Here is a 25618-nt window from a genome sequence, read left to right on the forward strand (position 1 = left end):
CAACAGGGGGAGGGGGAGTGAGGGGTATGGACGAGGGGCGGGGGAGCAGCATGGACGAGGGGCAGGGGCGATAGGGTACCAGGGGGAGTGGGGCAAGGGGCAGGGGAGGGGGTGAGGGGCAGGGGTGATAGGGTACGGGTTCAGGGGGACGAGGGACGAGGGGCGGGGGGGGGGGGGGCGAGGGGCAGGGGGGAGGGGCAACAAGGCTCAGAACGGGCAGATAAAAGAAGCAGTGAGCTTTTGTCCATCACCTTGAGAATCTCCCGATGCCTGAGACCGTTTGCTTGTTTATCCCCAGTATATTAAAGATTTCTACAACGTCACCATGCTGGAACGATACAACCGGTCGGTGTCGGCCCATCACTTGGTGCTGCTCTATTCCACCACAGTCTCGGTGTTTGCCGTGGGCGGGATGTTTGGCTCGTTGCTTGTCGGGCTGCTTGTGGCACAGTTCGGTCGGTAAGTGGCGACGGTTGTGACAGGCTGGGATTGTGAACGGAGACCCTCACATTAGAGGGGTGAGTTTCCCCACTCGAGAATGGCCCTCCTCCCCCTCCCTCCCCCCTCCCCCCCCTCCCTCCCCCACCCCCCTGCCCACCCCCACAAACAACCTAGAAACTGGCCACTGTCTCGGGGGGGAGATTTATTCAGCACCTTTCCACATCTCCCAGTCCTCCCTAAGAGTGACTTTGCAGTGACAGTTAGACTTTAGGAGTTTAAGGTGATCTAATCGAGGTGTTTAAGATGATTAAAGGATTTGATAGGGTCGATAGAGAGAAACTATTTCCTCTGGTGGGGGGAGTCCAGAACAAGGGGGCAGAACCTTAAAATTAGAGCCAGGCCGTTCAGGGGTGATGTCGGGAAGCACTTCTTCACACAAAGGGGAGTGGGAATCTGGAACTCTCTCCCCCAAAAAGCTGTTGAGGCCGGGGGTCAATTGAAAATTTCAAAACTGAGATTGGTAGATTTTTGTTGGGTGAGGGGATTAAGGGAAATGGAACCAAGGCGGGTAAATGGAGTTAAGGTACTAATTGAATGGTGGAATAAGCTCAAGGGGCTGAATGGCCTCCTTCTGTTCCTATGTTGCTCGGTTATAACGGCCCCCTGTGTGAGGTATTTGGGGAGAGGGACTCCCAGACTCCTGGAGTCATTTCTCTGTATAAATCATCAGCCTCATCACAAAAAAGGGGTAAAATTAAATAAAAATGTGGAGTATTTACTAAAAGAGCAGGGAGGACACACGCCCTCCTGCGCATCGCCCGAGGGGTGTATCTTGAAGTCGGAGAGTTTTACGCTGTCGATGGCCCTGTATCTCACTGACCGTCTCTCTTACCGATCGACAGGAAGGGGACCCTGGTGTACAGCACACTCCTGATGTTCATTGCTGGGCTCCTGATGGGATTCAGCAAAGTGCTGCACTCCCCTGAAATGGTGATCTCCGGACGCTTCCTGACTGGGATTCACTCAGGTACACGGGGGGGCAACAGCAGCTCACTGTCTGTCATCACTGACCTCTCCCGGGATAGCCGTTCGTGAGAGGAGAGAGTGATAGAGAGGAAGACAGAGGGGGCACAGAGAGAGAGAGAGAGAGAGACACACACAGGGGCACAGAGAGAGTGAGACACACACAGGGGCACAGAGAGAGTGATAGAGAGAGGGACACACACACAGGCACAGAGAGAGTGATAGAGAGGGAGACAGAGGGGGCACAGAGAGAGAGAGAGACACACACAGGCACAGAGAGAGAGAGAGAGACACACACACACACAGGGGCACAGAGAGAGTGATAGAGAGAGAGAGACACACACACACACACAGGCACAGAGAGAGAGAGAGACACACACACACACACAGGCACAGAGAGAGAGACACACACACAGGGGCAGAGAGAGAGAGAGAGAGGGAGAGGGAGAGAGAGAGAGAGACACACACACACACAGGCACAGAGAGAGAGAGAGAGAGGGAGAGGGAGAGAGAGAGAGAGACACACACACACACAGGGGCACAGAGAGAGTGATAGAGAGAGAGAGGGACACACACAGGCACAGAGAGAGTGATAGAGAGGGAGACAGAGGGGGCACAGAGAGAGAGAGAGAGAGAGACACACACACAGGGGCACAGAGAGAGTGAGACACACACAGGCACAGAGAGAGAGAGAGAGAGACACACACACAGGGGCACAGAGAGAGTGATAGAGAGGGAGAGGGAGAGAGAGAGAGAGAGAGAGACACACACACAGGGGCACAGAGAGAGTGATAGAGAGAGAGAGTGATAGAGAGGGAGACAGAGGAGGCACAGAGAGAGAGAGACATACACACACACAGGGGCATAGAGAGAGTGATAGAGAGAGAGACACACACACGGGCACAGAGAGAGCGATAGAGAGAGAGAGTGATAGAGAGGAAGACAGAGGGGGCACAGAGAGAGACACACACACACACGGGCATAGAGAGAGTGATAGAGAGAGACACACACACGGGCACAGAGAGAGAGAGTGATAGAGAGGGAGAGAGAGACACACACACACGGGCACAGAGAGAGTGATAGAGAGAGTGATAGAGAGAGTGATAGAGAGAGTGATAGAGAGGGGGCACAGAGAGAGAGAGAGAGAGACACACACACACACAGGGGCACAGAGAGAGTGATAGAGAGAGAAACAGAGGGGGCACAGAGAGAGAAGTACACAGACAGGGACAAATACAGAGAGAAAGAGAGAGAGAAAAAGACAGGGAGGGGCACAAAGTGATAGAGAGACAGACAGACAGAGACATAGGAGGACACAGTGAGAGAGAGAGAGAGACATAGAGGAATAGAGAGAGAGAGAGAGAAGGACAGACAGGGAGGGGCACAGAAAGATAGAGAGAGAGACATAGACAGAGAGGGGCACACATGGAGAGAGAGATAGAGAGGGAGAAGGACAGAGATGGAGAGAGAGATAGAGAGGGAGAAGGACAGAGATGGAGAGAGAGAGAAAGAGAGAATGCAAACAAGCCAACAGACACGTTTTCAGAGAGGGAGGAGGGAGGCAGTACCAGAAAGATTCTGACTTCACCTCTGGACGCAGCTCCTGTCAGTACTTTAACCCACTGTCTCGACCTCTAGGTATTTCACTCAGTGTCGTCCCAATGTACTTGGGGGAAATTGCCCCGAAGAATCTGCGAGGCTTCCTCAGCCTAATCCCCAGTATCTTCATCTGTCTGGGAGTGTTTGCAGCCCAGGTGCTGGGTCTCCGTGAGCTGATGGGGAAGGTAAGCAGGCCTGACTCTGAGGTGAACTTCTGTGTTTCTCCCTAGGGTCTATGCAACATCTTGGTACCAAGAACCAGATAATAAAGACCATGCTGCAGCCAGTCCGGAGCTCGGGAGATCCCTTTAAACCGGTTTGACCATTTCATTGGGCACTGCACCTCCCACTCAGTGCCACTCAGACTGGGGAGCTGGTCCCCGTTAGCAAACTGAGCTTCACTTTTACACAGAGCCCCACAGAGAGTAAACGTGTAGAGCCAGCTCCCTGCATGTACAGGGGAACATAGGCCTGAGATTCTGGGCCCACAAATCTGCCTTCAAAAAGAAAAAGAAAGACTTGCATTTATATAGCGCCTGTCACAACCTCAGGATGTCCCAAAATGCTTCACAGCCAATGAAGTGCTTTTTTTGAAGTGTAGTCACTGTTGTAATGTAGGAAACGAGGCAGCCAATTTGCGGACAGCAAGATCCCACAAACAGCAATGTGATAATGACCAGATCATCTGTTTTTATTGACGTTGGTTTAAGGGATAAACATTGGCCAGGACACTGGGGAGAACTCCCCTGCTGTTCTTCAAAATAATGGCCGTGGGATCTTTTACATCCACCTGAGAGGGCAGGCAAGGCCTCAGTTTAACATCTCATCTGAAAGACGGCACCTGCGACAGTGCAGCGCTCCCTCAGCACTGTACTGGGAGCGTCGGCCTGGATTTTGTGTTCAAGTCCCTGGAATGGGACTCGAACCCACAGCCTTACTGACTCGGAGGACTGGAGTGCTACCATCGAGTCACAGCTGACACACTACAAGAGGGAGTTCTCGCAATGTTAGCGCAGGCAGTTGGTGCACAGGGCCTATTGTCCAGGGTCCAAGCACCAGCACCTGGTGTGTGTCTGATTGTTTGCGCTGGGATATAACAGGTCGATGGTTGTTGAACAGATGAGCTGTTGGCTGCCCATAATCTGGGAACGTGATCAGAAAGTCTGGGAGTTGTGTATCCAGCGCCGTTTGTAAATCCACACAGGATTCAGCGACAAATATTCAACACAACAGCTCGTTCTTTTAATTCGATTATTTTCTTCTCTCTCTTTCTTTCTTTCTCTCTTTCTTGTTCTCTTTTTTCTCTTTCTCTCTCCCTTTTTCTTTATTGATATCTATCTCACTTTTTCTTTCTCTCTCTCTCGTTCTCTCTCACTTTTTCTTTCTCTCTCTCTCGTTCTCTCTCACTTTTTCTTTCTCTCTCTCTTTCTCTCTATCTCTCTTTAGCTTCTCTCTATCTCCCTCTCTCCCATCTTACCTGTGTGCCTGTGCCTGATTGCAGGAGGAGGAGTGGCCTCTCTTCCTGTCTCTGATTGTGGTTCCAGCCCTGGTCGAGCTGCTGTTTCTGCCCTGGTTTCCAGAGAGCCCTCGTTACCTGCTGATTCAGAAAGAGGACATCGCAGCCTCAGTGCAAGGTGTGAACCCTGGGGGGGGGGGGGGAGGGAGGAAGGGGGTGGGGGAAAGAGGAGGGTGGGGGAAGGAGGGAGAGAGGCGAAGGAGGAGGAAGGAGGGAAGGAGAAGGAGGGAGCGAAGGAGCAGCAGGAGGTGGAGCGATGTGTGTACACTGAAAAGGGGGTAAAACATCATTAAAAAGTAGCTGCATGCACACGTTACAAAGCTCGACTCCTCTCTGCTCTCAGTGTGACAGAACCACTCGGCTGTCACACTCTTGGAGAGAAATGCAGAAATAAATTTAGGATATTTAACTTTATTGATTAATTGATTTCTGGCTATGCGACTGTGGGGGGCGTCACTCGGAGGCGGAGTGCTTTACAGTCGCGGTGATGGTGGAAGCTGCTCTGTCTGTGGGGTGTTTGTAGTGTGTAGTGGGGTTAGTACTCTCTCCGTCCCCGTGTGTTGGTGAACAATCGCAGGCAAATAGTGGGCGAGGGTCTTTCACCGTTTGTACCATGAAGGAGACAAGACTGGCGCCCCGGTTTTAACCTAGGCCGTCCGGCGAGGACGGGGCGGGTTGGAGCAGACGCTCGATTTCGCAGTCCGCTGAGTGGCCTGTTTCTCTCTCCCCGGTCTCGGTGCTGGAACAGTCGATGATTTGGCAGCATTTCCTTGCGGCCTTTGGCTGGCGAACGAGAGAAGGAGAAACAAAGAGTTCCAACTCTCGGCCCAGTCAAGGCCCCACCGCTAAGCAGCCTGAGAATGGAGGCCTTAAGGCCTATGGAGCAGCAAGTCTGCTGAGGGTCATAGGTGAAGTGGAGACTGGGCTTATTGGGGTTATGGATGGAGTGGAGGCGGGGCTTATTGGGGTTATGGATGGAGTGGAGGCGGGGCTTATTGGGGTTATGGATGGAGTGGAGGCGGGGCTTATTGGGGTTATGGATGGAGTGGAGGCGGGGCTTATTGGGGTTATGGATGGAGTGGAGGCGGGGCTTATTGGGGTTATGGATGGAGTGGAGGCGGGGCTTATTGGGGTTATGGATGGAGTGGAGGCGGGGCTTATTGGGGTTATGGATGGAGTGGAGGCGGGGCTTATTGGGGTTATGGATGGAGTGGAGGCGGGGCTTATTGGGGTTATGGATGGAGTGGAGGCGGGGCTTATTGGGGTTATGGATGGAGTGGAGGCGGGGCTTATTGCAGGCACTAATGTCGCCCATTAAACTGTGGGGAGACGAACAGTTTGTGCTTCAGATGCTGAGAAAATCTAACTGGCCGCAGAAGGCTCAAAGACTGGGCCACGTACTGCCCAGGGAACAAAGTCAGCTGACGTGTTGAAGGATCACATGGTTTCTCAGTGTTTTAATTCCCCCCCATTCTCCCTCCAGCCCTGACGTGGTATCGGAATAAGTACATCAGCAACGTGCAGGCGGAGATCGAGGAGATGCAGGAGGAGCAGCGGTCCTTGGCCTCCTTGGAAACCATCTCGGTGTGTCAGCTGATCGCCGATCACTCGGTCCGGTGGCAGCTCATCTCCATCATCGTGATCAACATGGGGATGCAACTGTCCGGGATCGACGCGGTACGTGGGGAAGGAAGGAGAGAGGAGCGGGTTTTGCTGATGAGAGGGAGAGGCTGAAAGAAGGACCTTCCATTTATACAGCATCCCTCACAATATCCCAAAGCGCTTTACAGCCAATGACGTACTTTTGAAGTGTGGTCACTGTTGTGACGTAGCAGACGCAGCAGCCAATTTGCGCACAGCAAGATCCCACAAACAGCAATCTGATAATGACCGGGTAATCTGTTTTAGTGATGTTGGTTGAGGAATAAATATTTGCCAGGACACCGGGGAGAACTCCCCTGCTCTTCTTCCAATAGTGTCATGGGATCTTTTACGTCCACCTGAGAGGGCAGACGGAGCCTCGGTTTAATGTCTCATCCGAAGGACGGCACCCTACGGTTTCAACACGGTTTTATGAAAGGAAAATTATGTTTAACAAATCTATTAGAGTTTTTTGAGGATGTAACTAGCAGGGTGGATGAAGGGGAACCAGTGGATGTAGTATATTTGGATTTCCAAAAGACATTCGATAAGGTGCCGCATAAAAGGTTGGTACACAAGGTAAGGGCTCATGGGATTGGGGGTAATATATTAGCATGGATAGAGGGTTGGTTAACGGACAGAAAACAGATAGTAGGGATAAACGGGTCATTCTCAGGTTGGCAGGCTGTGACTAGTGGGGTGCCGCAAGGATCAGTGCTTGGGCCTCAGCTATTTACAATCTATATTAATGACTTAGATGAAGGGACCGAGTGTAATGTATCCAAGTTTGCTGATGATACAAAGCTAGGTGGGAAAGTAAGCTGTGAGGAGGACACAGAGTCTGCAAAGCGATATGGACAGGTTAAGTGAGTGGGCAAGAAGGTGGTAGATGGATTATAATGTGTGGCCATTTAAGACTGAGATGAGGAGGAATTTCTTCACTCAGAGGGTTGTTAAATCTTTGGAATTCTCTACCCCAGAGGGCTGTGGATGCTCAGTCGTTGAGTATATTCAAGACTAAGATCGATAGATTTTTGGACTCTCGGGATCGGGTGGGAAAGTGGAGTTGAGGGTCAGCCATGATCTGATTGAATGGCAGAGTAGGCTCGAGGGGCCATATGGCCTACTCCTACTCCTATTTCTTACTTAGTGCAGCACTCACTCAGTACTGCACTGGGAGCGTCAGCCTGGATTATGGGGCTTAAGTTCCTGGAGTGGGACTTGAGCCCATGACCTTCTGACTCAGAGGTGTGAGTGCTGCCCACTGGGTCACGGCTGACACTAACCATCAATCAGCAACTTCACAGTGTGCCGTTGACAATATCCTAGACTGGGACGCTGCGATGGTTCCCTCAGAGATACCAGTGCTGAGAGTTTCTTCCAAAAATCTATTTTACAAACAGCTCCAGTTACAGAGAGATCTGTTTGCCTTTCAGATCTGGTTCTATACAAACACTATATTTGAAAACTCTGGGATCGCTAAACCGTACATTCAGTATACGACAGTGGGCACTGGTGCCATCGAGGTTCTCGCAGGTCTGATTGGGGTAAGTTACAGTTTATCTCCTCCTGCACTGAGGGTCTTAAGACAAAAAACTGACAACAAGCCAAAGAAGGAGACGTTAGGACAGGAAGCTTGGTCAATGAGGTGGGTTTTAAGGAGCGTCTTAAAGGAGGAGAGAGAGGCAGAGAGGTTTAGGGAGGGAATTCCAGAGCTCAGGGCCCAGGCAGCTAAAGGCACAGCCGCCAATGGTGGAGCGATTAAAATCGGGGATGTGCAAGAGGCCAGAATTGGAGGAACGGAGAGATCTCGGAGGGTTGTAGGGCTGGAGGAGGTTACAGAGATAGGGAGGGGGCGAGGTCATTGAGGGATTTGAAAACAAGGCATTGCTGGACTGGGAGCCAATGAAGGTCAGCGAGCACAGGGGTGATGGGTGAACGGGACTTGATGCGAGTTAGGATACGGGGCAGCAGAGCTTTGGATGAGCTCAAGGTTATGGAGGATGGAAGATGAGAGGCCGGCCAGGAGAGCATTGGAATAGTCGAGTCTAGACTGTAACAAGGGCATGGATGAGGCTTTCAGTAGCAGATGAGCTGAGGCAGGGGCGGAGACGGGTGATGTTGTAAGGTGGAAGTAGGCGGCATCGGTGATGGAGCAGATATGTGGTGGGAAGTTCATCTCGGGTAGGACGCCAAGGTTGCGAACGGTCTAGTTCAGCCTCAGACAGCGGCCAGGAAGGGCGATGGACTCAATTGCTGAATGTACGGCCACCAATGGTGGGGCGAAATGAGTGGAGGATACACAAGAGGCCAGAAATGGTGAAACACAGAGATCTCGGAGGGTTGTAGAGCTGGAGGAGGTTACAGAGATAATTGGGATTCTCAGTTACTTGGTTTAGAGACTCTTAAAGACATTGATTGATTTCCACACGTGTTAAGACTCCCGACTGACAAAAACAATTCCGGTATTTTCTCGTTCACGCTCCTTCTCCAGGTCCAGGCTACGAGGTTCTGCTGTTCACTCTCTGCCTCTCTGAATGCAGCAGGTCAGGGTTGTGAGGGCTGAGATTGGATTAATTTTCTGGACCTTCGCCCCATGACCCATGGGAGCCGAGGACAGATCGGGCAACGCGTTAACCAGTGAGAGCCCGGCTCATACCGTCGGCACCTAACCTGTGGATCTTGCCCGTGGCAACACCAAAACAAACCTGCCGGATTCGCTGAGGCTCTTTTGTTTCTCTCTCTTTCTTTCTTTTTCTCTCTCTATTTTCCCTCTCTCTTTTTTTCTCTTTTTGTTCTCTTTTTTGTCTTTTTCTCTTTCTCTGTTTTTATCCATTTTTTCTTTCTTTTTCACTATTTCTCTCTCTCTGTTTTTCCCCCTCTTTTCTCTTCCTTTTTCTCCCTCTCTCTGTTTTTCTCTTACTTTCTCGCTTTTTCTCTTTTTCTTTCTCATTTCACTCTCTATTTCCCTCTCTTTCTGTTTCTCCCTTTTGCTTTCTCACTCTCTCTTTATTTTTCCCTCTCTCTCCCTCTCACTTTCTCTCTTTCTCTCTCACTTTCTTTCTCTCTCTCTCTCTCTCTTTCCCGCTATCTTTCTCTCGAAGATCTCAGCTGGATTAATTTTCCTTTTGCCATGACCTGCACAATAAGCAGAGGAAGGATGTGGAGGAACTGATGTGAGACGAGAGGATTCTCTGTCTCCCTGAGCATTACTTCACCTAACACTAGAATTTATTCTGTGAGCTGCTCTCAATTTTTTCTAAATGGAGCCTGACCCACGCTATATAACACTGAATAAGATTTTTGACAATTAAAGAGACTAATGCTGGCTTTTTTGGTCCCGGGAGTGAAATTGCTTGGTGCATTTTGCCTTTAATAAACAGAACATTGTGTGGATTTGGGAATGAATTCTCTCTCACCGACTGGACCAAGACTCCAGCCTTGATGCGCTGGCAGTTATAAGACCCTCCCAAGCAGTACGGCAAGAACTTTAACCCCAACTGCACACAGTTACTCAAGTAAACTCGCAGTGCTGTCATCAATATTGGCCCTGGGTGACGGAGCCAATGTTACCCAGTGGAGCTGGAAGGACTGGTTATAAAATTACAGCCATTTATTAAACTGTCCTTCCGCTCTCTTGCTTTCGCATCCTGTTGCTGGAGTTCATTTTGCACGGATGCAAGAAATCTGTTGCAAGGTTCGAGTTATATTCAAGTTATTTACTTGAATGGTGCCAGGGATGAGGGACTTCAGTTGTGTGGAGAGATTGGAACAGCTGGGATTGTTCTCCTTAGAGCAGAGAAGGTTAAGGGGAGATTTGATAGAGGTGTTCAAAATCATGAATGGTTTTGATAGAGTAAATAAGGAGAAACTGTTTCCAGTGGCAGGAGGGTCGATAATTAGAGGGCACAGATTTAAGGTGATTGGCAAAAGAACCAGAGGTGACATGAGGGAAAAAAATGTTGCTTTGATCTGGAATGCACTGCCTGAAAGGGCAGTGGAAACTGGTGAAATAATAACTTTCAAAAGGGGAATTGGATAAATACATGAAGGGGAGAAATTTACAGGGTTATGGGGGAAAGAACAGGGAGTGGGACTAATTGGACAGCTCTTTCAAAGAGCTGGCACAGGCACGATGGGCCGAATGGCCTCCTTCTGTGCTGCAAGATTTGTATCCAGCATCACCAGCCTTACCCAGACTGGGGGAAAGGGGTGAGTAGGGAGCTGCTTTAATCTGATCATCACCGGGAGCATCAAACCTCAATCGTCATGAACACCAGCAGCTAATATTTCTCACCACAGTAACAGGCGATCAGAGGAGCTGAACTCTGACCCAGGAACAGATGGTTCTCACCCCTTGGTAATTCCAGCCCCCATCCCTGGGAAATCTGTTTATATCAACATATAAACCCCCCGAACCCCTCGATTAGATTCCAGTCTGTAACTCACTCCCGGGTATCTGTTATTCTATATATAAACCCCCCAAACCCCTCGATTAGATTCCAGCCTGTAACTCACTCCCGGGTATCTGTTATTCTATATATAAACCCCCCGAACCCCTCGATTAGATTCCAGTCTGTAACTCACTCCCGGGTATCTGTTATTCTATATATAAACCCCTCCAAACCCCTCGATTGGATTCCAGTCTGTAACTCACTCCCGGGTATCTGTTATTCTATACATAAACCCCCCCGAACCCCTCGATTAGATTCCAGCCTGTAACTCACTCACGGGTATCTGTTATTCTATATATAAACACCCCGAACCCCTCGATTAGATTCCAGCCTGTAACTCACTCCCGGGTATCTGTTATTCTATATATAAACCCCCTGAACCCCTCGATTAGATTCCAGTCTGTAACTCACTCCCGGGTATCTGTTATTCTATATATAAACCCCTCCAAACCCCTCGATTAGATTCCAGTCTGTAACTCACTCCCGGGTATCTGTTATTCTATACATAAACCCCCCCGAACCCCTCGATTAGATTCCAGCCTGTAACTCACTCACGGGTATCTGTTATTCTATATATAAACACCCCGAACCCCTCGATTAGATTCCAGCCTGTAACTCACTCCCGGGTATCTGTTATTCGATATATAAACCCCCCAAACCCCTCGATTAGATTACAGCCTGTAACTCAATCCCGGGTATCTGTTATTCTATATATAAACCCCCCGAACCCCTCGATTAGACTCCAGCCTGTAACTCACTCCCGGGTATCTGTTATTCGATATATAAACCCCCCAAACCCCTCGATTAGATTACAGCCTGTAACTCAATCCCGGGTATCTGTTATTCTATATATAAACCCCCCGAACCCCTTGATTAGATTCCAGCCTGTAACTCACTCCCGGGTATCTGTTATTCGATATATAAACCCCCCCGAACCCCTCGATGAGATTCCAGTCTGTAACTCACTCCCGGGTATCTGTTATTCGATATATAAACCCTCCGAACCCCTCGATTAGATTCCAGCCTGTAACACTCCCGGGTATCTGTTATTCTATATATAAACCCCCCGAACCCCTCGATTAGATTCCAGCCTGCAACTCACTCCCAGGTATTCATTTTTCTGAAGAAGTATATTTGCAAGACCCTGATCCTGGTGTGACGCCTCATTAGACGGGAGTGAGAATCAGAGTTAACCTCGTAACACTATGAGGCTGATTCTGTGAATCATGCTTCTTACAGGGATGCACACTGGGAACAAAGTTACTCCTTTTGTGCAAATCACTGCTGTAATCGAAGGCAAGCTAGAAAACCAGCAAAAGATTCCCTACAGCTTCACAAAAACTGACCACTCAAAAACAGCCCTGATCATAAGGCTCGTGACATGTGAAGACAAGGGGCTACACTGAAAGTGCAGTGGGACACGGGGCTTGTTATAACTAAACTGCACCACTTTTATCGGAAGGGAAAATTGCTCAAAAGTGCAGTCTGCAGCATCGGTGGATTTAGAAAGTGCTGAAAGAGTGAGATATATTTTCCAGGGGAGGTAGGAAGAACGGTCCCTGCCAGAAGACTTTGGATTTTTGACACCGTACTCGGTGCACTGTGGGAACCTCTGGTAACTCTGACTTTCAAACAAGAAACCATCATTGACCAGAACGGTTACAGATTTTAAATATAAAAATAAAAATAGTTGTAAGGACTCTTCACATTTCTGCATGAATGTTGACAGCCCTGCTATAGGTGGCATAGGGTAACAAAGAAACTTCTACCTTAACATAAGAACATAAGAAATAGGAGCAGGAGTCGGCCAATCGGCCCCTCGAGCCTGTTCCGCCATTCAATAAGATCATGGCTGATCTGATCCTAACCTCAAATTTAAATTCATGTCCAATTATCTGCCCGCTCCCCGTAACCCCTAATTCCCCTAATTAAGTGTGTGAATGCACTGGAGGGAAGGAACAAATGCTAAGTGAATACATCTGTAGCTCCAACTCTCAGAAACCATTAGCTCATCTTAAACCTTTTGGAAGTGTAGGGGATGATTTTCGCCCTCACTGTTTGGACGGTACACTGTCTTTGCCTGATACAGAACCTGCCCGGATTTGGTTTGAGGACGGATGTGTTTTACCTGTTTCTCATTGGGGATCAGGAAGTGTTTGTACAGAACTTTCCCTCAGGAGATAAAATGTGCCCCGCCCCTGCCCGCCCCCATCCCGCCCCGCCCGCCCCCATCCCGCCCCGCCCGCCCCCATCCCGCCCCGCCCCTCCATCACTGTGATCATGGACCGTTGATGTTCATGGGTCACCCTGGTGAAAGAGGACTAATGAGGTTCAGGAGGGACTCTGTAACTTGACAGGAGGAGGCACAGGAAGAATTTGCCTGGGGGAGGGAAAGAAGCAAAATCATTGCAATTCTACCACCCCTTAATATGGCGATCCACCCCTCCCCCAGTTGCTATGGTAAATGAGATCTGCTATTCTAAACTCACCAACAAAGATAGGTGTGGGTGAGGGAGACCGTTCAGCCCATCTAGCTAATCCTCCCTTAGAAACCTACAATTTCCCATCGCAATTAATGGTTTGCCTCCACCCCCACAACCTCCCCCCACCTCACAATCCCCTCACCCCCCACTCCCACACCAACCCCTGTGGGTAAAGGACGCCCCTTCTTTGTCTTTGCCCAATATGGCGGGGGGGGGCGCCCTTCCTGCCTGCCATTTTGGGGACGTAGGAGGCCGCTTAGCGCCTGAATAAACGAGCGCTACCCGGCCCAATTTCTAGGTCCCGGTTTCTCTGGCTTTTCCCCTTCCTGGGCCTGCGTTCCCTGTTCAGTGAGGTCACTCCTCCTGGGCCTGCGTTCCCTGTTCAGTGAGGTCACACTCCTCCGGCGACACTGTCACTCTCCTGCGACACTGTCACTCTCCTGCGACACTGTCACACTCCTCCGGCGACACTGTCACTCTCCTGCGACACTGTCACTCTCCTGCGACACTGTCACTCTCCTCCGGCGACACTGTCACTCTCCTCCTGCGACACTGTCACTCTCCTCCGGCGACACTGTCACGCTCCTCCGGCGACACTGTCACTCTCCTCCGGCGACACTGTCACTCTCCTGCGACACTGTCACTCTCCTGCGACACTGTCACTCTCCTGCGACACTGTCACTCTCCTCCTGCGACACTGTCACTCTCCTCCGGCGACACTGTCACTCTCCTGCGACACTGTCACTCTCCGGCGACACTGTCACTCTCCACCGGCGACACTGTCACTCTCCTGCGACACTGTCACTCTCCGGCGACACTGTCACTCTCCTGCGACACTGTCACTCTCCTCCGGCGACACTGTCACTCTCCTCCGGCGACACTGTCACGCTCCTCCTGCGACACTGTCACTCTCCTCCGGCGACACTGTCACTCTCCTGCGACACTGTCACTCTCCTCCTGCGACACTGTCACTCTCCTCCGGCGACACTGTCACTCTCCTGCGACACTGTCACTCTCCGGCGACACTGTCACTCTCCACCGGCGACACTGTCACTCTCCTGCGACACTGTCACTCTCCGGCGACACTGTCACTCTCCTGCGACACTGTCACTCTCCTCCGGCGACACTGTCACTCTCCTCCGGCGACACTGTCACGCTCCTCCTGCGACACTGTCACTCTCCTCCGGCGACACTGTCACTCTCCGGCGACACTGTCACTCTCCTCCGGCGACACTGTCACTCTCCTGCGACACTGTCACTCTCCTGCGACACTGTCACACTCCTCCGGCGACACTGTCACTCTCCTGCGACACTGTCACTCTCCTGCGACACTGTCACTCTCCTCCGGCGACACTGTCACTCTCCTCCTGCGACACTGTCACTCTCCTCCGGCGACACTGTCACGCTCCTCCGGCGACACTGTCACTCTCCTCCGGCGACACTGTCACTCTCCTGCGACACTGTCACTCTCCTGCGACACTGTCACTCTCCTGCGACACTGTCACTCTCCTCCTGCGACACTGTCACTCTCCTCCGGCGACACTGTCACTCTCCTGCGACACTGTCACTCTCCGGCGACACTGTCACTCTCCACCGGCGACACTGTCACTCTCCTGCGACACTGTCACTCTCCGGCGACACTGTCACTCTCCTGCGACACTGTCACTCTCCTCCGGCGACACTGTCACTCTCCTCCGGCGACACTGTCACGCTCCTCCTGCGACACTGTCACTCTCCTCCGGCGACACTGTCACTCTCCGGCGACACTGTCACTCTCCTCCGGCGACACTGTCACACTCCTCCTGCGACACTGTCACTCTCCACCGGCGACACTGTCACTCTCCTGCGACACTGTCACTCTCCGGCGACACTGTCACTCTCCTGCGACACTGTCACTCTCCTCCGGCGACACTGTCACTCTCCTCCGGCGACACTGTCACTCTCCTCCTGCGACACTGTCACTCTCCTCCGGCGACACTGTCACGCTCCTCCTGCGACACTGTCACTCTCCTCCGGCGACACTGTCACTCTCCGGCGACACTGTCACTCTCCTCCGACGACACTGTCACTCTCCTGCGACACTGTCACGCTCCTCCGGCGACACTGTCACTCTCCTCCGACGACACTGTCACTCTCCTGCGACACTGTCACGCTCCTCCGGCGACACTGTCACTCTCCTCCGGCGACACTGTCACTCTCCTCCGACAACACTGTCACTCTCCTGCGACACTGTCACTCTCCTCCGGCGACACTGTCACTCTCCTCCGGCGACACTGTCACTCTCCTCCGACGACACTGTCACTCTCCGGCGACACTGTCACTCTCCGGCGACACTGTCACTCTCCGGCGACACTGTCACTCTCCTCCTGCGACACTGTCACTCTCCGGCGACACTGTCACTCTCCGGCGACACTGTCACTCTCCTCCTGCGACACTGTCACTCTCCGGCGACACTGTCACTCTCCGGCGACACTGTCACTCTCCTCCTGCGACACTGTCACTCTCCGGCGACACTGTCACTCTCCGGCGACACTGTCACTCTCCTCCGGCGACACTGTCACTCTCCGGCGACACTGTCACTCTCCGGCGACACTGTCACTCTCCTCCGACGACACTGTCACTCTCCGGCGACACTGTCACTCTCCGGCGACACTGTCACTCTCCGACGACACTGTCACTCTCCTCCGACGACACTGTCTGACTGCGTTTTTGTTCCTCTTTGTGATTCAGAGCTTGACTATCGAAAGAGTGGGAAGACGCCCGCTTCTGATTGGTGGATTCAGCTTCATGGGTTTTTCCTGTGCTGGGATAACGCTCTCATTGGTCTTCCAGGTAATTCCTGCTTCACCCTTGTTTACAGGTTACAATCCATCAGGTGGTTATTTAGCAGAGACGAACAGCTCGCTCCTGAGATCTCAGTTGCTGCTGACACAGCCCACTGCAGCCTTCATCCATGCTCAACAAGAGAGAAAGACTTGCATTTATATAGCGCCTTTCATGACCTCAGGTTGTCCCAAACCACTTCAAAGCCAATGAAGTACTTTCAAAGTGTAGTGGCTGTTGTTATAGAGGCAAACATGGCAGCCAATTCGCACACAGCAAGATCCCACAAACATCATTAGGATAAGTGACCAGTTAATCTGTTTTGGTGATGCTGGTTGAGGGATTAACGTTGGCCAAAATGGTCACAGGTTCATTGTCCGATCTGAGCTGAGCTACTTGGTCTCAGGTCGGGTACCAGTTGGTGCATTACACTCAGCAGCCCGTCGCTGGGAAAGGAGGAGCGAATCAGCAGAGGATGCCGCTGCCAGTTATGATCAAGGCTCGACTGTGATGTCCTTCATGATCCAGTGTCCCACTGATGCTCGCTGCCTAGACTCACGAAAAATCATGGGTGACTATTCCAATGCTCTCCTGGCCGGCCTCCCATCCTCCACCCTCCATAAACTTCAGCTCATCCAAAACTCTGCTGCTCCGTATCCTAACTCACACCAAGTCCCGTTCACCCATCACCCCCCTGTGCTCACTGACCTACATTGGCTCCCGGTCCGGGAACGCCTCGATTTTAAATTCTCATCCTTGTTTTCAAATTCCTCCATGGCCTCGCCCCTCCCTATCTCTGTAACCTCCTCCAGCCCTACAACCCTCCGAGATCTCTGCGCTCCTCCAATTCTGGCTCCTTGCGCATCCCCAATTTTAATCGTTCCACCATTGGCGGCCGTGCCTTCAGCTGCCTAGACCCTAAGCTCTGGAATTCCCTCCCTAAACCTCTCCGCCTCTCTCTCTCTTTTAAGACGCTCCTTAAAACCTACCTCTTTGACCAAGCTTTTGGTCACCTGTCCTAATGTCTCCTTCTTTGGCTCAGCGTCCATTTTTGTCTGATTTACGGTCCTGCGAAGCGCCTTGGGACGTTTTACTACGTTAAATGCATCTTACAGTCGTAGTTGTTATTGAAAAACGGCACGTTGAATTGATGAGCCCAGGGCACAAGTCGAGGAGCGGTGACTATTCTGGAGTTTTGCTCAATTCCCTTTGGGGATCAGGAAGTGTTTATACAGAACTTTCCCTCAGGAGATTTAAGTGTGTGGGGCAGAGCAAAAAGATGAGAAAGGCTTGTATTTATACAGGGGGCTCATCACAGCTGAGAAATTTCCCAAACACTTCACAATGACGGTTCCATTGCCACAATGGTCAGGTCGTTTGTAGGAGTCTGTGAAAGGGGCAGGTTAGATGGGTGGAATGGCCCAGCTCTCACATGAGATGCTATTTGTGTTCTCTGGAAGTGTGGGTTGCCAACCCTCCAGGATTGTCCTGGAGTCTCCAGAAATTGAAGATTAATCTCCAGGGCACTGCTGGGAGCAAAACCCGGGGGAGAAATCATCGGGGCACGAAACAAAATTGTGTCTTTTTCATTGTCTTTGAACACTTCCATTTATTAGTTATAAAAATATTGCAGATGGGGAAAAAAGGCTGTTTCACTAAGAGTCAAGATTAATCCAATTGGGAAACAGAGTCTGTTCCCTTTCCGATTGGTCATGGGAAGGTAGAGTGCCTGGAGGATGGACCAATGGCGGGAGGTCATGTGATGAAACCTCCAGGAACGCACCCTGCCAGAGTTGGCAACCCCGGCGTGGAGGTGATGTCACAAATGTTGATCTGAGGGAAAGAAAACGTGGCTGTGACCCAAGGAGTCCCTGGGTCAGAGGTTATGGGTTCAAGTCCCTCCCGAGTGCAGTGTTGTATCAAGTGTCAGCCGTGGCTCAGTGGCTCGCACTCTCACCTCTGTCAGAAGGTCATGGGTTCAAATCCCACTCCAGAGACTTGAGCAGTTAATCCAGGCCGACATTCCCAGTGCAGTACTGAGGGAGCGCCGCACTGTCGGAGGGTCAGTGCTGAGGGAGCGCCGCACTGTCGGAGGGTCAGTACTGAGGGAGCGCGCACTGTCGGAGGGTCAGTGCTGAGGGAGCGCTGCACTGTCGGAGGGTCAGTACTGAGGGAGTGCTGCACTATCGGAGGGTCAGTGCTGAGGGAGCGCCGCACTGTCGGAGGGTCAGTACTGAGGGAGCGCCGCACTGTCGGAGGGTCAGTGCTGAGGGAGCGCCGCACTGTCGGAGGGTCAGTGCTGAGGGAGCGCCGCACAGTCGGAGGGTCAGTGCTGAGGGAGCGCCGCACTGTCGGAGGCTCAGTGCTGAGGGAGCGCCGCACTGTCGGAGGGTCAGTGCTGAGGGAGCGCCGCACTGTCGGAGGGTCAGTGCTGAGGGAGCGCCGCACTGTCGGAGGGTCAGTGCTGAGGGAGCGCCGCACTGTCGGAGGGTCAGTACTGAGGGAGCGCCGCACTGTCGGAGGGTCAGTGCTGAGGGAGCGCCGCACTGTCGGAGGGTCAGTGCTGAGGGAGCGCCGCACTGTCGGAGGGTCAGTGCTGAGGGAGCGCCGCACTGTCGGAGGGTCAGTGCTGAGGGAGCGCCGCACTGTCGGAGGGTCAGTGCTGAGGGAGTGCTGCACTGTCGGAGGGTCAGTACTGAGGGAGGGCCGCACTGTCGGAGGGTCAGTACTGAGGGAGCGCCGCACTGTCGGAGGGTCAGTACTGAGGGAGCGCCGCACTGTCGGAGGGTCAGTACTGAGGGAGGGCCGCACTGTCGGAGGGTCAGTACTGAGGGAGCGCCGCACTGTCGGAGGGTCAGTGCTGAGGGAGCGCCGCACTGTCGGAGGGTCAGTGCTGAGGGAGCGCCGCACTGTCGGAGGGTCAGTGCTGAGGGAGCGCCGCACTGTCGGAGGGTCAGTACTGAGGGAGCGCCGCACTGTCGGAGGGTCAGTGCTGAGGGAGTGCCGCACTGTCGGAGGGTCAGTACTGAGGGAGCGCCGCACTGTCGGAGGGTCAGTGCTGAGGGAGCGCCGCACTGTCGGAGGGTCAGTGCTGAGGGAGCGCCGCACTGTCGGAGGGTCAGTACTGAGGGAGCGCCGCACTGTCGGAGGGTCAGTACTGAGGGAGCGCCGCACTGTCGGAGGGTCAGTACTGAGGGAGTGCCGCACTGTCGGAGGGTCAGTACTGAGGGAGCGCCGCACTGTCGGAGGGTCAGTGCTGAGGGAGCGCCGCACTGTCGGAGGGTCAGTGCTGAGGGAGTGCCGCACTGTCGGAGGGTCAGTACTGAGGGAGCGCCGCACTGTCGGAGGGTCAGTGCTGAGGGAGCGCCGCACTGTCGGAGGGTCAGTACTGAGGGAGCGCTGCACTGTCGGAGGGTCAGTACTGAGGGAGTGCTGCACTGTTGGAGGGTCAGTACTGAGGGAGTGCTGTGCCGTTTCTCAGATGGGACGTTAAACCGAGGTCCTGTCTCCCCTCTCAGATGGATGTAAAAGGTCCCGTGGCTACTATTCGTAGAAGAGATGGGGAGTTCTCCCTGGTGTCCTGGCCAATATTTATACCACAACTAAAAAACAGATTAACTGATCATTTCATTGCTGTTTGTGGGATCTTGCTGTGCGCAAATTGACTGCCGTGTTTCCCTACATTACAACAGTGACTACACTTCAAAAATACTTCATTGGCTGTAAAGCGCTTTGGGACGTCCTGAGGTTGTGAAAAGCTCTGTATAAATGCAAGTCTTTCTTTTCGTTTTACTCTTGTACAACTTTCATTGCCCATGAATATTTTGCTGTAACACTGAGACACTGATTTACTTTATTCACTCCCTTACACATGTTCTCCTATGATATCAGGTTCCGTGGATGCATTATGCCAGTGTTGCTTGTGTTGTGGGGATTATTGCTGGATTCTGCGTCGGACCAGGTACAGGAAGTACTTCTCTCCATATTGACTTGAGACTTGCCCATCTGCTGCTGAAATTCTCATCCTCTAGACTTGACTATTCCAATGCTCTCCTGGCCGGCCTCCCACCTCGCACCCTTCGTAAACTTCAGTTCATCCAAAACTCTGCTGCCCGTATCCTAACTCGCACCAAGTCCTGTTCACCCATCACCCCCTGTGCTCGCTGACCCACATTGGCTTCCAGTCCAGGAACGACTCAATTATAAAATTCTCATCCTCGTGTTCAAATCCCTCCATGGCCCTCGCCCCTCCCTATCTCTGTAACCTCCTCCGGCCAACAACCTTCTGAGATCTCTGCGCTCCTCCAATTCGTGCCTCTTAAGCATCCTCCGATTTTAATCACTTCACCTTCGTTGACGGTGCCTTCAGCTGCCTAGGCCCTAAGCTCTGGAATTCCCTCCCTAAATTTCTCTACCTCTCTCTCCTCCTTTAAGTAGCTCCTTAAAAGCTACCTCACTCTTGGTCACCTGTCCTAATATCTCTTTATGTGGCTCGGTGGCAAATTCTGTCTGGTGACGCTCCTGTGAAGCGCCTTGGGACGTATCACTACGCTAAGGGTGCTATATAAATGCAAGTTATTGTTGTTTACATACTGTGCCCTCGAGATCCTCTCCCTCCCCTGGGAGGATGCCACACTGGGGGGTGAACACGGTACGGACCACTTACGATAGGGGTGGCATCCCTTTAGGAGAGATGGGGGGAGAAGAGCATAAAGGAACAGGTACAATGGGCCAAATGGCCTCCTTCTGTGCTGTTTCATAAGAAACATAAGAAATAGGAACAGGAGTAGGCCATACGGCCCCTCGAGCCTGCTCCGTCATTCAATCAGATCACAGCTGATTTTCGACCTCAACTCCACTTTCCCGCCCCATCCCCGTATCCCTTTGATTCCCCTAGAGTCCAAAAATCCATCGATCTCAGCCTTGAATATACTCAACGACTGAGCATCCACAGCCCTCTGGGGTAGAGAATTCCAAAGATTCACAACCCACTGAGTGAAGAAATTTTTCCTCATCTTGGTCCTAAATGGCCGACCCCTTATCCTGAGACTATGACCCCTAGTTCTAGACTCTCCAGCCAGGGGAAAAAGCCTCTCAGCATCTACCCTGTAACACCTTCTCAGAATCTTATATGTTTCAATGAGATCACCTCTCATTCTTCTAAACTCCAGAGAGTGTAGACACATTTTACTGCGATCATATTATGAATCATTGGGGGCGAAACTCAACATCGGCCGGAACACAAGACAAAACGGAACGGAAACTCGGGTGACTGATCCAATCTCGCCCATTTTGCACCCCTGCCGTAGACATCCCAAGGTGCTTCACAGGAGCGATTATCAAACAAAATTTGACAATGAGCCACATAAGGAGATATTAGGACAGGTGACCAAAAGCTTGGTCAAAGAGGTAGGTTTTAAGAAGTGTCTTAAAGGTGGAGAGAGAGGAGGAGAGGTTTAGGGAAGGAATTCCAGAGCTTAGGGCCTAGGCAGCTGAAGGCACGGCCGCCAATGGTGGAGCGATTAAAATCGGGGTCCTTCAGTTTAACGTCTCATCCGAAAGACAACACCGCTAATGTATTGGACACAATCCAGGGTACTTTCTAAATGGTAAGAAGTTAAAAACAGTGGATGTTCAAAGGCACTTGGGGGTTCAGGTACATAGATCATTGAAGTGTCATGAATAGGTGCAGAAAATAATCAATAAGGCTAATGGAATGCTGGCCTTTATATCTAGAGGACTAGAGTACAAGGGGGCAGAAGTTATGCTGCAGCTATACAAAACCCTGGTTAGACCACACCTGGAGTACTGTGAGCAGTTCTGGGCACCGCACCTTCGGAAGGACATATTGGCCTTGGGGGGAGTGCAGCGTAGGTTTACTAGAATGATACCCGGACTTCAAGGGTTAAGTTACGAGGTGAGATTACACAAATTGGGGTTGTATTCTCTGGAGTTTCGAAGGTTAAGGGGTGATCTGATCAAAGTTTAAGATATTAAGGGGAACAGATAGGGTGGATAGAGAGAAACTATGTTTTGGTGCTGAAACACGGTAACATGGGGAGGGGTGGGTTGTGGAGGGGAGGGGGGCGGAGGGAGGGAGAGGGGAGAGTATTTAATACCCCAGCACTGACACCCCTGACCTCGATGGGCCCCAAGAAAACTTTACCCTCCCAAATTGTTTTTCAAGTCGAGGTTGGAGAGTGAGATTCAGTAGGAGCACAGTAGGAATGATAAATGTGGGTCTTGGCGTTTTAGGTAGTTGATTTATTGGTAGTGTCCATGAGGAATATATTACATTTACAATACAGAATATATTCAGTGTAATTACATCTTTAATTAGTACTTTTCATGCATCATTGTTTATAAACAATGATGAATATATCTTCTCTTTTATTCTTAATGAACAATGGCGCTCATCTTTGAGTTCGGATCCATTTTATCACATTAAGCTCTGTCATGCCCATTATGCAAAAATAATGCAAATCTGGACTAAATTGTTCCTAAACTCATCCTCTGAGTATTAGATTAGATCTCTATCTACATCCCTATTTAAGTAAATGGGAGAGCAAGCCAAGCATCGCAACGCACTCTGAAGCACGTGACATTTAATTTTTACATTTTCATTCTTCTCTCTCTGTTTCGAGTGGGACGGGTCTGTTGAGCAGACCAGGGAGGGGAGAGAGCAGGGGTCTGGGTCAGGGGGCAGAGGGAATACAAACCGCCTTTCACACACACCCCTCAATATCACCCCCAGCTCCTGACTTTGTAATCCAGGGGGCTTGATACCGGGCAGATATTGGGAGTGGGTGCTTATTGAGAATGTTTGGATCTGGGAATGATGCATATTCTGCACATTTAATCCAGATGTTTCCCACCTTATGGTTGTCGGTCTGAAAGATAAAGTATTTGCAGAAATGAAGAGCATGGGAAGAGTGCTGTTCATTTCTTAAATATCTGTGCAAATGGATCAATGGGACATCGGCACCAATCACTGCTGTTAACTAACTAACTTCTCTCTCTCTCCCTGTCTTCCCCGCCCCACATTCTTGTATGTACTTCTCCCTCTCGTCACATCTGTCTGTGACTCTGCCTCTGGCTTTGTGCATATCTTTTTCTCTGTCTCTCCCTATCTGTGTGGATCATCTGTTTTTCTCTCTCTCTGTCACTGTCTATCACTCTCTCTCTCTCTCACTTTCTACATCACTCACTATGTGTATGTCTCCCTCCCTTTTTCTATCTCCCTCTTTCTCGCCCTCTCCCCTTTTTCGTTCTCTCTTTCTCTTTCTCCCTCTCCCCCTCTCTTGTTCTCTCTCTCTCTTTCTCCAATTATCTCTCTCCCTTTCTCTCTCATCTGCTTTCTTTCCCCCTCCCTCTCTCTCTCTCTTCTCTCTTTCTCTGGCTATCTCTCTCCCTCTTTCTTTCTCTCATTTTCTCTCTGTCTTTCTCCCTCCCTCTTTCTTTATTTGACTATTTCTCTCCTTGTCTCTGTGTTTCTCTCTCTCACTCTCCTCTGTCTCTCTCTGTGATTCTCTCCCTCTCTCCTCCCTCTCTCCCCCGCCTTTGGCGGCACAGCGGGGGTCCCGTTTCTGATGACTGCCGAGCTCTTTACCCAGTCTCACCGTCCCGCTGCTTACATCATCGGAGGGTCCCTCAACTGGCTGTCGAACTTCACAGTGGGTTTCGTCTTCCCATTCCTGCAGGTCAGTGGTGAAACAACATTGAACATTAAATATGAACCCAGAACATGTTATAGATTTGCAAGGATCTTATACCAAAACCACATGATGTATTATTATATAATATATATATACAGGAGTGTTATACCCAGTAACACACGGTGTGTTATTATATAATATATACAGGAGTGTTATACCCAGTAACACACCGTGTGTTATTATATAATATATACAGGAGTGTTATACCCAGTAACACACGGTGTGTTATTATATAATATATACAGGAGTGTTATACCCAGTAACACACCGTGTGTTATTATATAATATATACAGGAGTGTTATACCCAGTAACACACGGTGTGTTATTATATAATATATACAGGAGTGTTATACCCAGTAACACAGGGTGTGTTATTATATAATATATACAGGAGTGTTATACCCAGTAACACACGGTGTGTTATTATATAATATATACAGGAGTGTTATATCCAGTAACACATGGTGTGTTATTATATAATATATACAGGAGTGTTATACCCAGTAACACGCGGTGTGTTATATAATATATACAGGAGTGTTATACCCAGTAACACACGGTGTGTTATTATATAATATATACAGGAGTGTTATACCCAGTAACACACGGTGTGTTATTATATAATATATACAGGAGTGTGAAAGGTGTTATATAAATGCAAGTTCTTTCTTGAAGACTAGAACATTGAGAAATGGGGCTCAGGATGACCCCTCCCCCAAATTAATATTGAAATGAAGCTCACACCTATTTTTGATGCAGGAACCTCCCCCTGAAACAATGGCAGGTGGGCACTAAATTCCCGCCAAAAAAGACTTGAATTTATACGACCTCAGGACGTCCCAAAGCGCTTTACAGCCAATGAAGTACTTTTTGAAGTGTAGTCACTGTTGTAATGTAGGAAACCTGGCAGCCAAATTGTGCACAGCAAGATCCCACAAACAGCAATGTGATAATGACCAGATAATCTGTTTTACTGATGTTGGTTGAGGGATAAATATTATCCAGGACACCGGGGAGAACTCCCCTGTTCTTCTTTGAAATAGTGGCCGTGGGATCTTTTACGTCCACCTGAGGGCAGACGGGGCCTCGGTTTAACGTCTCACCTGAAAGACGGCACCTCCGACAGTGCAGCACTCCCTCAGTACTACACTGGGAGTGTCAGCCTGGATTATGGGCTCAAGTCTCTGTAGTGGGACTCAAACCCACAACCTGCTGACTCAGAGGCGAGGGTGCTGCCATCGATTATCTTCAGGCATTCCCAGGGTAGATGCGCCTCGGCTTGTCGACATTGGGGAGGGGTGGGGGGTTTGGGGAGGCTGTTTCGAGCGCCCCCCCCACCACCGCTGTCTGGAGCGAGCATGCATTTTGTGAACCCTTTCTCTGTTTTCCCAGATGTCTGCTGGAGCTTTCTGCTACCTGGTGTTTTGTGGGATATGCTGGATTGTCGCCGTCTTTGCTTATATCGTCATCCCGGAGACCAAAAATAAAACCTTTATGGAGATCAGCCAGATGTTCTCCTCCAAAAACGCAGCCAGTTGCCGCGTGTCACTGGACGAGGTTCAGCTAAAGAGGTTTAAGGGATACGGGACTTTAGAAAACAATTCTACAGGTCTTGAAAGTTCCAGATCGTTCCAGGAATCTTAATGCCAATGTACGGACGAATAAAGTAGAGGAGATTGGATGGACCATGAGATACCTTCTCCTACGTAGAATTTCCAGCACGGAAACAGGCCATTCGACCCTCCAGGTCTGTGCTGGTGTTTATGCTCCACATGAACCTCCTCCCTCCCTACTTCATCTCACCCTATCACCATATCCTTCTATTCCTTTCTCCCCCATGTGTTTATCCAGCTTCCCCTTAAATGCCTCTACACTATTCGCCTCAACTACTCCTTGTGGTAGCGAGTTCCACATTCTCACCA

General features: G+C 50.7%; 1 protein-coding gene across 1 annotated transcript in view; it reads left to right on the forward strand.

The window, feature by feature from the left end:
• LOC137340373 (solute carrier family 2, facilitated glucose transporter member 5-like) overlaps nt 1–25340 on the forward strand; it is a gene marked incomplete at its 5' end in the record, with an annotated part of 29290 nt that extends 3950 nt beyond the window's left edge. The window contains 10 exons of the mRNA XM_068002792.1: nt 299–459; nt 1344–1468; nt 3103–3248; nt 4565–4697; nt 6063–6256; nt 7657–7767; nt 15888–15989; nt 19872–19941; nt 23553–23680; nt 25089–25340. Of these exons, the coding sequence (XP_067858893.1) occupies nt 299–459; nt 1344–1468; nt 3103–3248; nt 4565–4697; nt 6063–6256; nt 7657–7767; nt 15888–15989; nt 19872–19941; nt 23553–23680; nt 25089–25340 (1422 nt within the window). The remainder of the gene's footprint in view (nt 1–298; nt 460–1343; nt 1469–3102; nt 3249–4564; nt 4698–6062; nt 6257–7656; nt 7768–15887; nt 15990–19871; nt 19942–23552; nt 23681–25088) is intronic.
• Nucleotides 25341–25618: the final 278 nt, after the last annotated feature.

This window comes from Heptranchias perlo, chromosome 21 (assembly GCF_035084215.1).
Source record: "Heptranchias perlo isolate sHepPer1 chromosome 21, sHepPer1.hap1, whole genome shotgun sequence".
Taxonomy (NCBI): Eukaryota; Metazoa; Chordata; class Chondrichthyes; order Hexanchiformes; family Hexanchidae; genus Heptranchias; species Heptranchias perlo.